This window comes from Bolinopsis microptera, chromosome 4 (assembly GCF_026151205.1).
Source record: "Bolinopsis microptera isolate Bmic1 chromosome 4, MBARI_Bmic_1.0, whole genome shotgun sequence".
Lineage (NCBI taxonomy): Eukaryota > Metazoa > Ctenophora > Tentaculata > Lobata > Bolinopsidae > Bolinopsis > Bolinopsis microptera.
Window position 1 is genome coordinate 9,534,665 of NC_087075.1, and position 14,993 is coordinate 9,549,657.

General features: G+C 37.3%; 1 protein-coding gene across 6 annotated transcripts; it reads right to left on the reverse strand.

Annotated features, from left to right (window-relative positions):
- Nucleotides 1-3,930: 3,930 nt before the first annotated feature.
- On the reverse strand, nt 3,931-13,538 carry LOC134814199 (uncharacterized). 6 transcript variants are annotated; one of them, XM_063822259.1, is made up of 19 exons: nt 12,119-13,537; nt 11,731-11,937; nt 11,396-11,545; nt 11,020-11,156; nt 10,500-10,644; nt 10,154-10,306; nt 9,831-9,983; nt 9,542-9,694; nt 9,219-9,371; nt 8,930-9,082; nt 8,501-8,647; nt 8,130-8,339; nt 7,386-7,535; nt 6,931-7,064; nt 6,471-6,606; nt 6,200-6,271; nt 5,698-5,790; nt 5,228-5,411; nt 3,931-4,015 (listed from the first exon to the last, which is right to left on the reverse strand). In XM_063822259.1, exons 1-18 carry the CDS (start codon nt 12,204-12,206, stop codon nt 5,254-5,256), a joined length of 2,592 nt encoding a protein of 863 aa, XP_063678329.1. In that variant the 5' UTR covers nt 12,207-13,537; the 3' UTR covers nt 3,931-4,015; nt 5,228-5,253. The 6 variants fall into 6 exon arrangements, with proteins under 6 accessions (XP_063678329.1, XP_063678331.1, XP_063678332.1 ...); XM_063822261.1 differs by lacking the exon at nt 9,831-9,983; XM_063822262.1 differs by lacking the exon at nt 9,219-9,371.
- Nucleotides 13,539-14,993: the final 1,455 nt, after the last annotated feature.

Below are 14,993 nucleotides of genomic sequence, written 5' to 3' on the forward strand. Positions count from 1 at the left end.
TCGAGGTAACTCAAGTGGCTCTCCAATAAGGGAGGAAAACTTCATTTTTGAATGGAAAATTGTAACGAATTGAAAATGTAACGATTAAAATAATGCTTGCATTTCTTGCGTTATTTAGCAGCCTTTTTTAGCGTAATCTTGATTAAAACTGCTGCCATTGGTCGATAAATTCTATCAGTAGAATAAGCTGTTGCAATTGGCCACATATTGTTAACTAATGCACCCTACTAACGCGTGTCTTACTCCGCAAAACCATCCAAAAGCTATACACTAATCCTACCTAATCTTACACTCAGCTCTAATGGCTATTCTACACTCAAACTAGAACATTCTAAAAGATCGATTATTACGCTGAAACCCTGCTGTGTACAGCTTATTGGCCACTGTGTATGTGCTAGTAGTCATATACATGTGTGAAAAGATGCCGATAATACTTCCAGATTAATTACGAAAATTGAAATAACAGACACTTAAAAAAAGCTGCCCAACTGAAATTGCACAAATTGCAATACAACTGCCACATAACACAAGGTTTTTATACATATAAGTTTATTTAACGGGTGATACTCGTAAAATATTTGTTCCAAATATTACCTTCGACGAGTTTAACTCGGCGCAGGTCCTGGTAGGTTATAAACCTACAATTTTGTTTTAGTTTGTCTACCGCGTAACTATACTTGAATCCGTTAAGTAATAAGTTTAACTACATGATCGAGATGTTGATTGTATTGATAAAACATGGATTTTAAGACATAAGGAAGCATTGTTGAGTTCTGAAACCAAGTTTAATCGATTTCTCGTGCGATTTTAGGTCAGGAATGGTCATCAAAATAAATTTAAAACAATGACGATATTTTGGTAAATTTCTAGCTTTCTGCCAGAAAATAAATTTTCGGTTTCTATAGGGGTTTAATTAGGTATAAACTACAGTACAGCTATACTTACACCCACATTCACATGCATGCAAGCTCACCTGGTCCAATGAGCGGGAAACGGAGAGGAAGGTCTGGTGACGTCATAGTCACGTGACCTCAGGCTCATAATCACGTGACCTAAGACCCAATCAATTGGGTTCTGGCCTGGTCAGCCCCCTGTCACCCGATCTTGAGGTGACGTACGACACCTCGTTAACCCAATCAATGTCTGGAAGGCTGCAAATTTTCACATGCCAAATCCACAAGATTCTTAAAGAGTTGTGCGAGATGACGAAACATAGAGGCCGCAGAATTATGAGGACTACCAGATCCTGGTGGAACCTAAGCGATCCATGTGGGTCCCATTGCTTGAAGTTGAACATTGAAATATCAAATATGATATATGATGAAATAGTGATAGTTACGTTAGTTGAAACAATCAAACGAGTTTTGGAAAAGAGGAATTGTCGGAAACGTCTGATCGTTAGAACTTAAAACGTATACAGCTTATCGGACCTTATTTGGACGGACATTACTTGAACGCTAGGGCCTCCATTTCGAAATTTTTGTCCAGAATACGACAATTTTTTAATTTCAGTCAATTTCAATAGCTATCATTAAACTAAACTATATCGTTGACTCAATAAAAACAAGGTTTTATAAAAATTTTAACGATAGATTTAAAAATCATTTGCTAAAATTAAAAAACGTCAAAAAAAGGATGAAAAAAATTCGGATTTTTGATTGCCTTCTAGCGTTCATATTAATGTCCGTTCATAATTATGTCCGTTCAAGTAATGTTCGTCCAAATAAGGTCCGATAAGGTATGTAAAAGTTGGCCACAAAATTTATCATCAACAAGAAAGTGCTAAATTTTAAGACAAAAAGAATAAATAACTCGAAGGGATCCTTCATGCAGCTGATGGCGATTTGGTTAACAGTGAAAGGTAAGGTGGAGATGCAGTAGACTAAAGCAGTGAGGGCTACAGTGAGGGCTCCTTGCCATGGAACACTTCCACCAACTCGTCTTGCAGATTTCCCTGCTTCAGCTAGGTACTTCAGTGTAGGAACTGTAATTGTGGCGACGATGATTATATTTAGAATTATACTGAACATAAATTATAATATCGGTATTATTTTCTTTCATGCATCAGACATCAGAGTTGTAACCACACTCACAGTTGTAAACTCGGTAGTCAAAGTGAATATCATCCTTGTCTACAACAAAGATGAATATTGGAAAGAGAAGGGCAAAGCCAAAAGCCCAAATGAAGCTGCAAACTTGATGAGCTCGTTTCGTTGACCAACTTGCTGCTCCGAGAGGATATCTGATTATCAGGAACTTGCTTGTCATGTAGTGAGAACTGTGATGAGGGACATACCAGCTGGGAAGTGGGAAAACGATGTACCTGACGTATACCTCAACATATTGATTGATGATGTCAATCCATCGAGATCGTTGCTCTGCGAAGCAGAGCAACGATCGACGATGAAGCAAGAATGCTAATTTGCGCGGCGCGTCGAAGCGGCGAAGTCCTCCAACTCAACATAGCAAAGTGCTTTTCCTATGACCCACGATCGAGTTGGCTAGCAAGGAGATAGCAGCAGGAGCAATGGTAGAGATAGTGCATGTTAAATCACAAATCAGAGACTGCGATGTGCTGGATTATTGTGACTAAGATTTTGTTAATTTTGAAGGCTTCCTTCTGCCTGGAATGATGCGATCACAGATCAAGATCAGAGTATCTCTTGTATCACGTCGTGACCCCCATTGTCGTTTTCACTTAGCGTTTCTACGATACAGGCGGGTCATACAACTTATGAGTATGACAAAGAATCTCCTATTAGGGATGACATGACGCCAAATATGAAACTTAAGACGCCCAAAAGTATCTCTCTGCATTGCCATTGTTATGCATGCTGAATTCGATGTCCGAGTAGTTGCTTGAAGTGGTAATCAGAGCTGAGTTAAGAACGGAATGAGTCTGTCGGCGGCTACAATGAAGCGATCGTTCTAATTTACGTGTTTTTCAAATCCTACAAAGCTACAAGAAACAGCTAACCCCACAAAACCTAAGTCCCTCTAAAACTATCATGACAGTGTATTTTTAGTCACAAAATGGGCTACTCAAATTTCATACAAGAAACTACTCACCCGCAAAACCTGGAAAATTTCCCAAATAATTGTATTTTGACAATTGATATTTCACCTGCAAATTCAAATTTGTATTATTAGAGGTGTTGTTGTGTGATAATCATTGATTATATTTATTAATCAAGTCCCTCCATATCTGGATAGCAGCTACAGAAGAGTCAAGTGTATGCTATCCGCATAATTCTGTATCCCTTATAGTTATATTATTGGATCTACAGACAGAGTCTTTTATCCAGGCGAAATTGAGTGATTTCCAAATAGTATGAGCAGTTAAAGTGAAACGAACTTCTTTGTAAAAACTGGTAATATTTGATTGAAAACTATTACTAACATAATCTGAGAAAATTAATGGTTAGAATTCACAATATTTTAATTCTAGAAGATGGGAAAATGAAATCAAGTCAGATAACGGGTTTCAATGATAAATTATAATATACACCAGCGGCCTCTTTTTGCTACAGCGGGCCCGCGCAGCCCGCTAGTAAAAGGGCTCGATATTTCTCAGCCCGCAAGCAAATGACATGTTTCAGCCCGCCGGACTATAAGTATATGACATAAAATAGCCCGCGAGATACAATCTGGCAACGTGTAGCTAAGTGTAGCATCTTAAACCGACGTTTAACAAACAAAGCAAACACGCTACAAACTATACAAACACACAAATTTCCGCACAGATGAAGGTCAAATTTTGCGGCTTGAAAGTTAAAACTATTAACTAATAGTTAATGAGCTATACAAGGCACAACAGTCGGCTCGTGTACCATATTGATACACGGCGGCTACATGCAGCAGTGCCAGTATCCCCATATTATTCCTCACTAAGTCTAAACTTTATTATTCACAAGCAATTGAAAGATTGAATGAGAAGAAAACAAAACAATACACAAAAAGAAGCATCCTGAATGTTTTTATCTCATTACGATCACCGATGAAATATGTTATTGTTAAAAATAAATATATATATTTAATTGTAGTTGACGAAATGAGAGTCTCCACTCAGTGTGTTAAAACATAATTCTTTGTCGACGTTTCGGCTACATGCCTTTGTCATAAACAGGACGTACTGAAAACTTACATAGCTGCAAAGATACAATGTTAAAATAATCTATTAAAATAATCTATTAATACTACGAAATATAACAACAACAAATAACATCTTGAAACACAACAACAATCACAAATTTATCCAAAAGAAACATAAAATATAACGGCTAAAAGAATCCAAACCGCAACAAGCCGTGAACAATTCTTCATAATACTACAAACATTTTACCAAGATAGCTCCTTCATAAAACTGATTAATCAAAAATTATCTAGGTTTATAAGTTCAATATTACATTAACTTCCAAGTATATTTTATCCAATCACCTTCATTTACGGACTCAGACAATTGAGTATTTATTTCTGGGTTTTCACGTTTTATTAGAACCGACTGCCACAATTGACATTTCCTACATTGGGGAAACTGGTAGGTTTAAAAGAAGTAGAGCCTGGGAACACTACAAATCAGTAAGGGATGGCAACAAATCTACGGCCATGGGGAAGCACTACCTAGAGGAGCATGCAGACATTTCAATGCCAAACATACCGTTTCGGTTTATAGTTCGAAAAAGATGTAAAGACTATGTGGACCGTCAATTGTGGCAGTCGGTTCTAATAAAACGTGAAAACCCAGAAATAAATACTCAATTGTCTGAGTCCGTAAATGAAGGTGATTGGATAAAATATACTTGGAAGTTAATGTAATATTGAACTTATAAACCTAGATAATTTTTGATTAATCAGTTTTATGAAGGAGCTATCTTGGTAAAATGTTTGTAGTATTATGAAGAATTGTTCACGGCTTGTTGCGGTTTGGATTCTTTTAGCCGTTATATTTTATGTTTCTTTTGGATAAATTTGTGATTGTTGTTGTGTTTCAAGATGTTATTTGTTGTTGTTATATTTCGTAGTATTAATAGATTATTTTAATAGATTATTTTAACATTGTATCTTTGCAGCTATGTAAGTTTTCAGTACGTCCTGTTTATGACAAAGGCATGTAGCCGAAACGTCGACAAATAATTATGTTTTAACACACTGAGTGGAGACTCTCATTTGGTCAACTACAATTAAAAATAAATGATTGACCCACTCATAAGAGCAAAACAAGATTACCAAAAATAAATATAACTGAATTGAGTTTTAGTTTTTACAAATACTCCAGCCTTTCTTATTAAAAACTCTGCAATTATCCGCCCGCTTCTCAATCAGATCACCTACTGATCGTTTCACTTTATCCTCGATAACTTCAACTAGAACGTTCTCGTTCTTGTTAAAACCATCGTGCTTATATCGTTCAGCTGAGGAGTGTAGTTAGTAATAGTAGGCGACTAAAATGATGAACATGTTAATTACGGCGTCGTTCTAATTTCATGTATAACTGTCATGAAGATGTCATGTAACTCTTACCTGTAAACTACAGCAACAGGTAAGACTACAGCCACAGGTAAGACCTAGTTATGCATCTTCATGACAGTAATCTTGACTAAAACATTTCTTACTTTAAAAACTTTAATGACGAATTTTGTGAATATTATTTCGTAACTAAAATCGAATTCGAAATGAAATACTATGTATTATATAAACCTTTTTTCTTTTCATTTGCGGCCCTTAATTGTTTGTAGATATCCACGGTGGTCAGTTCCAAATAGCGTTCGAAGTTGAAGTATTCCATTTGTCCTGAAAATTATTTTAAATTACAGGTTAAAATGTAACGATATGGTTATGATTAAAATTGATATCACCGATATCTAGTTCATGCAGACAATATGAAGAAACCTTTCTATCAACACAGATTGTCAAAACAGTGATTTTGGGATGAATGCTAATATTTTATGAGTGCTAATATTTCATGAGTGCTAATGTTTTATAATGAGTGTTGATATTTTATGAATTATGAGTGCTAATATTCCGTGATAGTTCCAGGCCTTTTTATTTGTGGCTGTTTTAACCCCACCCCCGGCCCCCCGCCCCCCCCCCCCCCCCCAGTGAAAGACCTGCTGAAAAAGGTCCTCAAGGTCCCAGCAATCAGCAATGCAGGAGCTGTCATATTATACATACATTTTTAGGCAACTGAAACTTTTCTTACTTTCGTTAGATTTTTCCGGTTCCCTCCTCGGTGAAAGGTCTTTACCTCGGTAGTCAGGCCGCTTCCTCTTTTCTGGAACAGTCGGGGAAATTTCAAATACCCTCTTACAAAATTTGCCCAACTCCTCAAAGAGATTTCTTAAACGCGACCGTTTATTCGCCAAATTTTAAGCAAATTGTTATAAGGAATCGAACTCACCAAAGGGCACCAAGACCACTCCACGAAATTTGCAATAGCCTCTTTTTTTCTGTAAGAAAACCACTCGACTGACCTTTTGAAAAGAAAGTTATTTCAACAGGAACAAGTCCATCTCTGATCCCGGCAGAATTAGCAGCGGAGACTCTAGCTATGTACTCAGTTGCGGGGATGAGATGCTCTATTTTAAGATGAGATAACACCGAATGGACCTGAAGTTAGACTTGAAATTAGGACTGCCAACTTGACAACCATCGGGATTTGCACAGTTCTGCTCATAATACCATAAAAACAGCACACATACTGTACATCGGTTAGCAAATCAGCCAAATGGGATTAAAAACAGCTTGTACACAACTGAAAATAGTTTTGACTAACTGTAAAGTTTTTGAACACTAAAGAAAAATCTTGGACACTGCACTATATAGAAACTTGTCGAAAACTATAAAAACTTCTGGAACACTACAGAAACTTCTCGGACACTATATAGAAACTTCTCGAAAACTATAAAAACGTCTCGAACACTAAAATCTCACCTCCGTCCATTCTTCAGCATCATTAGGTTTGTACTGTACAGTATAGGTTGTGTCCCGTCCAACAGCATCCCAAGTCAACTTAACGGTATCTTCTGCGGGAGTGGCTACCAGATTGGTTACACTCATCGGGGGCTCTGAGATGGGATTGTGATCAGGTTTATTGTCCAAAAATGAAGTACCCTATAATTGGACCTTATTTGGGCGAACATTACGTAGACGGAAAAAATAATGGGCGCAATATTTTCTTAGAACGTAATATGTGTAACCGAATGTTTTAAAACGGAGTTTAATTTAGGTGGAAATTCCAGCACCCACATAATGTCCGACCAAAAAGTCTAATTAAGGTACATTGGGCTGGTTTGGCGAATTACCAAGAATATTCTCACGGCTTGAAAGACAGTGCAATCTTTTCGCACCAAAAATATAATTATTTAGGTAGTTAATTTATTATCTACCTAAGATATCCACTTTCACCAGGTCAGATCTCTTGCCACGATACATCCAACACATGAAGGTTCCTGAGTCTTCCTTAGTGACATTCTTGATAACAAGAACTAATGTTCCTTCTTCCTTGTTGACTTCATAATACACCCGCTGCTCTGGATCTGTTGAAAATAAGAATCAGTTTAGGGGTTGGAACTTGGAGCAAAGGGAAAGTATTATTCAATTACACCCGCTGATCTGGATCTATTGAAAATAAGAATCAGTTTAGGGGTTGGAGCAAAGGGAAAGTATTATACAATTACACCTGCTGCTCTGGATCTTTTGAAAATAAGAATCAGGTTAGGGGTTGGAGCAAAGGGAAAGTATTATACACCCGCTGCTCTGGATCTATTGAAAATAAGAATCAGGTTAGAGGTTGGAGCAAAGGGAAAGTATTATACTATTACACCCGCTGCTTTGGATCTATTGAAAATAAGAATCAGTTTAGGGGTTGGAGCAAAGGGAAAGTATTATAAAATTACACCGCTGCTCTGGATCTATTGAAAATAAGAATCAGTTTAGGGGTTGGAGCAAAGGGAAAGTATTATACAATTACACCGCTGCTCTGGATCTATTAAAAATAAGAATCAGGTTAGGGGTTGGAGCAAAGGGAAAGTATTCTGCATGTATTTAACTGATATTCAAAACTTGATTTTAAAATTCACAACGTGCGAACAATATTTACTGTTAAAAATCATCTAATGCAAATAGATCACCTTTCAGCGAGATGGTTTTATTCAAAATGATATCACTTTCTATATATATAAAGTTATCTCTTCGTTGCACAAATATTTCTGGTTCTCTATCTTCATGAAGCGCATGAAGTGGCCACGAGCAAGATATGACAACAGTTTGATGCCATATTATTGGTCCATTCTCCACAGATGGTTGGATTGAGATGTCAGGTTTGTCAGTGTCGCGGCTTTCTGGAAATTTATAAAAATCACCTCTATGTTGTAAAATGATTTCATATCAAAATTAGGGCTGCAGGTTTTTAATTCAAAAATCATAGAAACCCGTTTAAATAATATTATCGAATAAAAATGCTAGGTTTGAATTGTAAGATATGTGTGATCGCAAAAGTTACCGCAGTCATTGTTAGACGTAGAGCCTTCGGCAGAGAATTTGCCGTTGGGACAGCTTATACAAGAAGAGGCCCCATCAGCACTGTAAGTGTTCTCCCCACATTGCTTACATCCACTATCTGTCATGTAGTTTCCAGCCAAGCATGTAACTGGTAATATGTTTTGGGAGGTTTAAGTTTTTAAGATGATTTGTTCGCAGTCCCGCCCCTACTCTGCTTTTTCAAGCTGTACAACATCAATGTATGAATGATCAAAAGTTTGATCACGGCCCACGGGTCTTAGTTTGTCGGTCAACTGCCATCTTGAAAACCAATTTCACAAAAAAATGAGGTGGGCCTAAAAATGGGGAGGTCCAGGTGTTTTGAATCGAGACAGTTGGATTTGGTTGGGTGATGCTGGATATTGGATAGTATAACATGACGTGTGCTTACTTGGTTTACAGTCATCGAAAGATGAAGATCCTTTTGCTGAAACATGAGCAGGGGGGCAGCTTATACAAGAAGAAGCTCCATTACTACTGTAACTGTTCTCTCCACATTGCTTACATCCTGTCTTAGTCATGAAGTCTCCAGCCGAACAAGGAACTGAAAACATATTACACTTTAGTAAAAAGTATCCGACTCGAAAGAAAAATAGTCAATCTAGATAATTTTCGCTCTGTATGACTATGATAAACATAATACAAAATGCAAATGTCCTTTTGGCACACTAAACACATACCATATTGACAATCTTCAACTGATGTTGATCCAGTAGGTGCTGCAGTACCATCAGGACAGCTTATACACGAAGAAGCTCCATCACTACTGTAACTGTTCTCTCCACATTGCTTACATCCTGTCTTAGTCATGAAGTCTCCAGCGGAGCATCGTGCTGTAACATTCATGATATTTTAGCATATTTGAGATAATTTGTTCGCAGCCCTGCCCTTCTTTTCTTTAGCAGGCAATACAGTATCACTAGTCAATATATGAATAGTGAAAATACAAATTTTAAAAAGTTGAAGTTAGAAGTTGATTCTACCCTAGATTTATTGTTATTACCATGGTAACAATCAGCAACCGTTTTTGATCCAGCATCTGAAACTTGGCCATCAGGACAGCTTATACAAGAAGAAGCTCCATTACTACTGTAACTGTTCTCTCCACATTGCTTACATCCTGTCTTAGTCATGAAGTCTCCAGCCGAACAAGGAGCTGAAAACATATTACACTTTAGTAAAAAGTATCCGACTCGAAAGAAAAATAGTCAATCTAGATAATTTTCGCCCTGTATGACTATGATAAACATAATACAAAATGCAAATGTCCTTTTGGCACACTAAACACATACCATATTGACAATCTTCAACTGATGTTGATCCAGTAGGTGCTGCTGTACCATCAGGACAGCTTATACAAGAAAAAGCTCCATCACTACTGTAACTGTTCTCTCCACATTGCTTACATCCTGTCTTAGTCATGAAGTCTCCAGCAGAGCATCGTGCTGTAACATTCATGGTATTTTAGCATATTTGAGATAATTTGTTCGCAGCCCTGCCCTTCTTTTCTTTAGCAGGCCATACAGTATCACTAGTCAATATATGAATAGTGAAAATACAAATTTTAAAAAGTTGAAGTTAGAAGTTGATTCTACCCTAGATTTATTGTTATTACCATGGTAACAATCAGCAACCGTTTTTGATCCAGCATCTGAAACTTGGCCATCAGGACAGCTTATACAAGAAGAAGCTCCATCACTACTGTAACTGTTCTCTCCACATTGCTTACATCCTGTCTTAGTCATGAAGTTTCCAGCCAAACAAGGAGCTGAAAACATGATAATTTGCAAATTCTTCAGTTAGGGATTGGATCAGGGCTAGGGTTGTTGTCAGAGTAGAGGCTAGGGTTATGGTTTTGAATAGTCCCTCAAGGTCACCCAGAGAACTTGTTCAAGTAAATCAACTTTCAAAACCAAATAAATCTTTATGTACCTAGAGCTCTACTTATAACTGTACCATACCTTTAAAACCTCCAGTTTTGAAAACAATCTCAGCAGGTAGAACATTAGCCCTTATTCCAGCAGTGTTCGAGGCAGAGACCAAGGCTTTGTATTCAGTAGCGGGATCTAAATACTCTATTGTAACATTAGGATTCTCCACCTCCACCTTGGAATAGACTTTCATTTGTATCCGTCATGATTCATTCGAATCGATGTCACGTGACCTTGTGTTACTACATAACGTCTTAATACTTTCAACAATACTATATAACAAATAATTTGAGCTAGCAGAATGGTTTTCAAAGGGCATTAATGTAATGTACTATGAGCTGGTCCCAAGTCCAGGCGCCATTTTATTCTTTGTAATTTTCAATAACCCTGTCTAGTCATTGACTACTGATAACGGTCATCACTGATCACTGATCAGGTGTCCGAAAACATTTGAAACAATTTTTTTCTTTATCGCCCTATCAAAATGTCCAATTATTCATTGGATCCAGAACCTTACTCAGAAAAAAGATCTAAAATACTAAAATCTCACCATTTCCCATTGTTGAGCATCAAGAAGTTGGTATTTTACAATGTAGGTGATTGCTCCTACCACCGCATCCCAAGATAGCTCCGCCTTATCATACCCGGGAGATGCTACAAAATTACTTACTTCCTTAACAGGGGGCTCTGAGGTGATAGTGATGAAACTTAGCAAGAAAGTAATAAGGCTGTTATAAGGAGGGACTGTGAAGTTCATCAGTTGCTAAATGAGGCACGAACTCGGTTGTAATGACGTATTATATGCAATAAAACTTTAAAGAACTACACTTAATTTGTGTTGGAACTTGCGCGGAGAAATGAAAACTATCGCTTAGTATAACTGTAGTACTGTTAATTCAGAATAACCTGGAATAATCTAGAATTACCTAGGATTTCAAGTGTTATCCCGTCAGATATTTTACCGCCATTCACCCGGCATTTGAATCTACGAGAGTCTTCTTTAGTAACGTTCTTTATAACAAGAAATGATGTTCCTGCTTCATTGTTACTCTCAAAGTACACCCTTTCTTTAGGATCTGTCGATAATAGAATTAAGGTAGAGAGGGGGAGAGGGGTTTATGGACTGCAATGAATAGTAGCAACCGCACAATCGTTTGATGCTTGATATGTCTGACAAAGTGACAAGCATTGAAATTTTCAATGATTTCCAATCATAATATAATTATAAAAGTTTTCGATTCAGATAGCACAGAAAAGTTACCTTCAAGATTTATCATGTCTCCGTAGATGGGATCCGCAAATATTGAAACCTCTCTATCATTATTTAACTGCTGTACAAATATGTCTCCCTCAGCCTTTCCTTTTCTACGAAGTTTATCCAAAGGTGTCCACGCGCATGAAATGGTGACTGCTTGATGCCATATTATCGGCCATTTGTTCATAGGGGGCTCGACTGAGATGTGAGTTCCTGAAAAAGTTTTACTGAAGTCTTAGAAGAGTATTCACACTGTCAACATGATACAATGAATTATTTGAGTTTTATTGTACTGTACTTACCTTATTGAACTTTATTTCAACAGACATTTATTTGACGATGGAGGCCTCAGCGTTCATTTTAATGTTCGTTCAAATAAAGTGTTTTTTCTTACCATCTATATCTTCATTTTGAGCTATAGTGCACGGCAGTAATGCAAAAAATGAAACGTAGATCTGTAACATTTTTCGGTCGAAAGACATCTATCAAGTTTTAAAAGTAGCTCTCCATTAATTCTTGGAAAGGACACATCCTAATGTAATGGGCAAAACATTTGATCAATCAATGTTATAAATTAAGCTTTCGGATGAATTAAAATCACAATGTTTATTTTAGTAGATCTAGGAAAGAAGGCTCATACAAATCAATGATGAATGAATACGTAGCAAAATTCGATTGCGGGGAATCAAATCCAAGCAACCCTTAACATCAACGGGAATAATCAGCAAATACTTTTCGGACATTAATCGGACGCTAGAAAAGGCCCTACCATTCATTTTAATGACCGTTCAAATTTTGGAGGACCTCCTAAGTAGATGGCCTTTTGAGCGTTCATTTTAATGTCCGGTTAAAAGTATGTCCGGTCAAATAACGTCCGATAAGGTATATGAAAACAAACAGACATGCAACATTTGCATTTTACATTTGTGGCATACCATATACTTATAGTAATGAGTCTAATGACCTGAAATAAAAGACGTCGTGCACAACTCTCAGCGTTAAAGAAACCATTTATTAAAGATCAGTTTATCGATTTTCGGAATGGGCGCCTTAACTCGATAGTTGCTGTTTATATCAAAAAAATATTGCCACTATAGGTATAATAGACGGGGCAAAATTTGCATCAAAATGTGCTTTTGTACATAAATTTTTGTACGGCGCACGGAGCACGCGATAACAACAAAGAAATGACAAAAGACACAAAATGCAAAAGAATCGGTAAATTGCTAATTGTTACGTGCGAGTCGAGATCCGCGCGCGCAATATATTTCAGACTTTGTAATAAGCACGTGGGCACATCGGTGTCGCAAACGAGTGCATGTGAAATGGAGGAGATACGACAAAATTCTCGAAAGGATTGTTGTCAGTTTCGACGAAAATTTTACAGAGCTACAGAAACGGTATACTAATTACTATTTTATGAATCACATGGCGATATAATGTGCATGGCGATGTCAAGTCTCTGACGTATGACGATATAATTATACAGCAGGGTGTCATAATTAATAATTATTGGCGCGTAGACAATTTTGCGTAAAATTTTGGCTTACCCAAGCTTTTAGAAACGATCATTACTTGACTTCTGAGGATCAGTTTCCTATGGAGTCTTGATCATTCGAGAGATAGTCCTTCATACTACAGTTCAGTCTGAAAATGAAGTCCGAAAGAAGTTAAATTTCGTCGATAATCACGAGAAAAATGTGGATTATTGGACTTGAAGCCTTCGGCTGCTTCCCCTGAATTCCGGGATGAGTCCGCCCGAGTATATTCTATTGCGTCAGTAAGAGGAGAAAGAGAGCTTTTATAAAATCTATAGTTTTCTATATGTTTCGCTATCGCTTGAAGAGCTGTGCACTATTTAATATAAAGAATAATTTCAGAAAAAATTCACCAAAAAAATTACACATAAATCCCTTAATCCTTGGATCGAGTTCGTAAATCTAACCAAGTATGGAATCGACCCTTTAAATAACGGCCTAAATTATGGGTTTTGAGGTACATCAACACAAAATTCTAAAATTAAGAAAAAGTTCAGACGATTGTCTACAGATCAGTACATGAGTGTGCAGATCCAGCAAAGTCAAGTTTAAAATTTCCGGGCGATCCCTTACCTTTTTTTATAAGGTAGCATAGCTACATTTTATTTCTGAGAACTAGGCCTAGCTCTGCCTGAAATTGACTGTAAACTTGTTTCAAAACAAGAGTTAAAAGATTACATAATAAATTACTTTGTTCAGGTTGTTTGGGCTTAAGATTAAGAACATGAACCCAAGCTGCAGGCAGAAAAATCATTACTCAAGGAGGGCGAATCCAGGATCCAATTGCTGATGACGCTGATAATTTGGGAGGCGATCCTATATTCTTAGTTGGTGAAGACCTGGCTTTTAATTGGGCATATGGTATTGGTAATATAAATAGCGGCTGCACAAGATCGCTAGGGCATTTAGCGTACAACTACAATTGATGTCCGTTCAAATAAACTCCGAAAAGGTTGAGATGCCAAGGGACTATATATTGCAGGTAGTTAGGGGTGCTACTTCAGCTAGTGAGTTATGTCCAATTTAAGGTTAAGACTGGATCTGCAGGAGTCATTTTAGGGCCTCTAAAATAATTTCCACCGTTATTTTGTCGAGCTGAACATCCTGCACCCTTGGAACATCCTTGATTTGCTTGAATATCAAAAATGGCGAGCTTGAGGTCAGTCTTACAGTTACAGGTTCTAATCCGATGTATCAGAGTTACTAATACTTCAGCTAGTGAGTTATTATATATATATAATATATATAATATATATATATATATATATATCTAATTTAAGCTTTTAAGGTTAAGACTGGATCTGGACGAGTCATTTTAGGGCCTCAACAAATTTCCACCGGTATTTTTGAGCTGAACATCTCGCACCCTTGAAACATCCTCGATTTACTTTGTGCTCGTATCTTAAAAATGGCAAGCTGGAGGCCGCAGTCTTACCTAGGTTCTAATTCGACGTGTCAGAGCTAGTTCAGGCTCAGCTAGTGAGTTATGTCCAATTTAAGGTTAAAGTTAAACCTTTATTTGTCACGCTGAACATCCTGCACCTTAAAGTTAAACATCCTCGATCCATGGTTGAATCTCAAAAATGGCGTGCTGGAGGCCAGTCTTTCACTAGGTTCTATTCCGATGTATCAGAGGCCAGAGCTACTTCAGCCTTTGGGTTATGTCCAATTTAAGGACTGGATCTGGAGGAGACATTTTAAGGGCCTAATCCGACGTATCCAGTATCATGC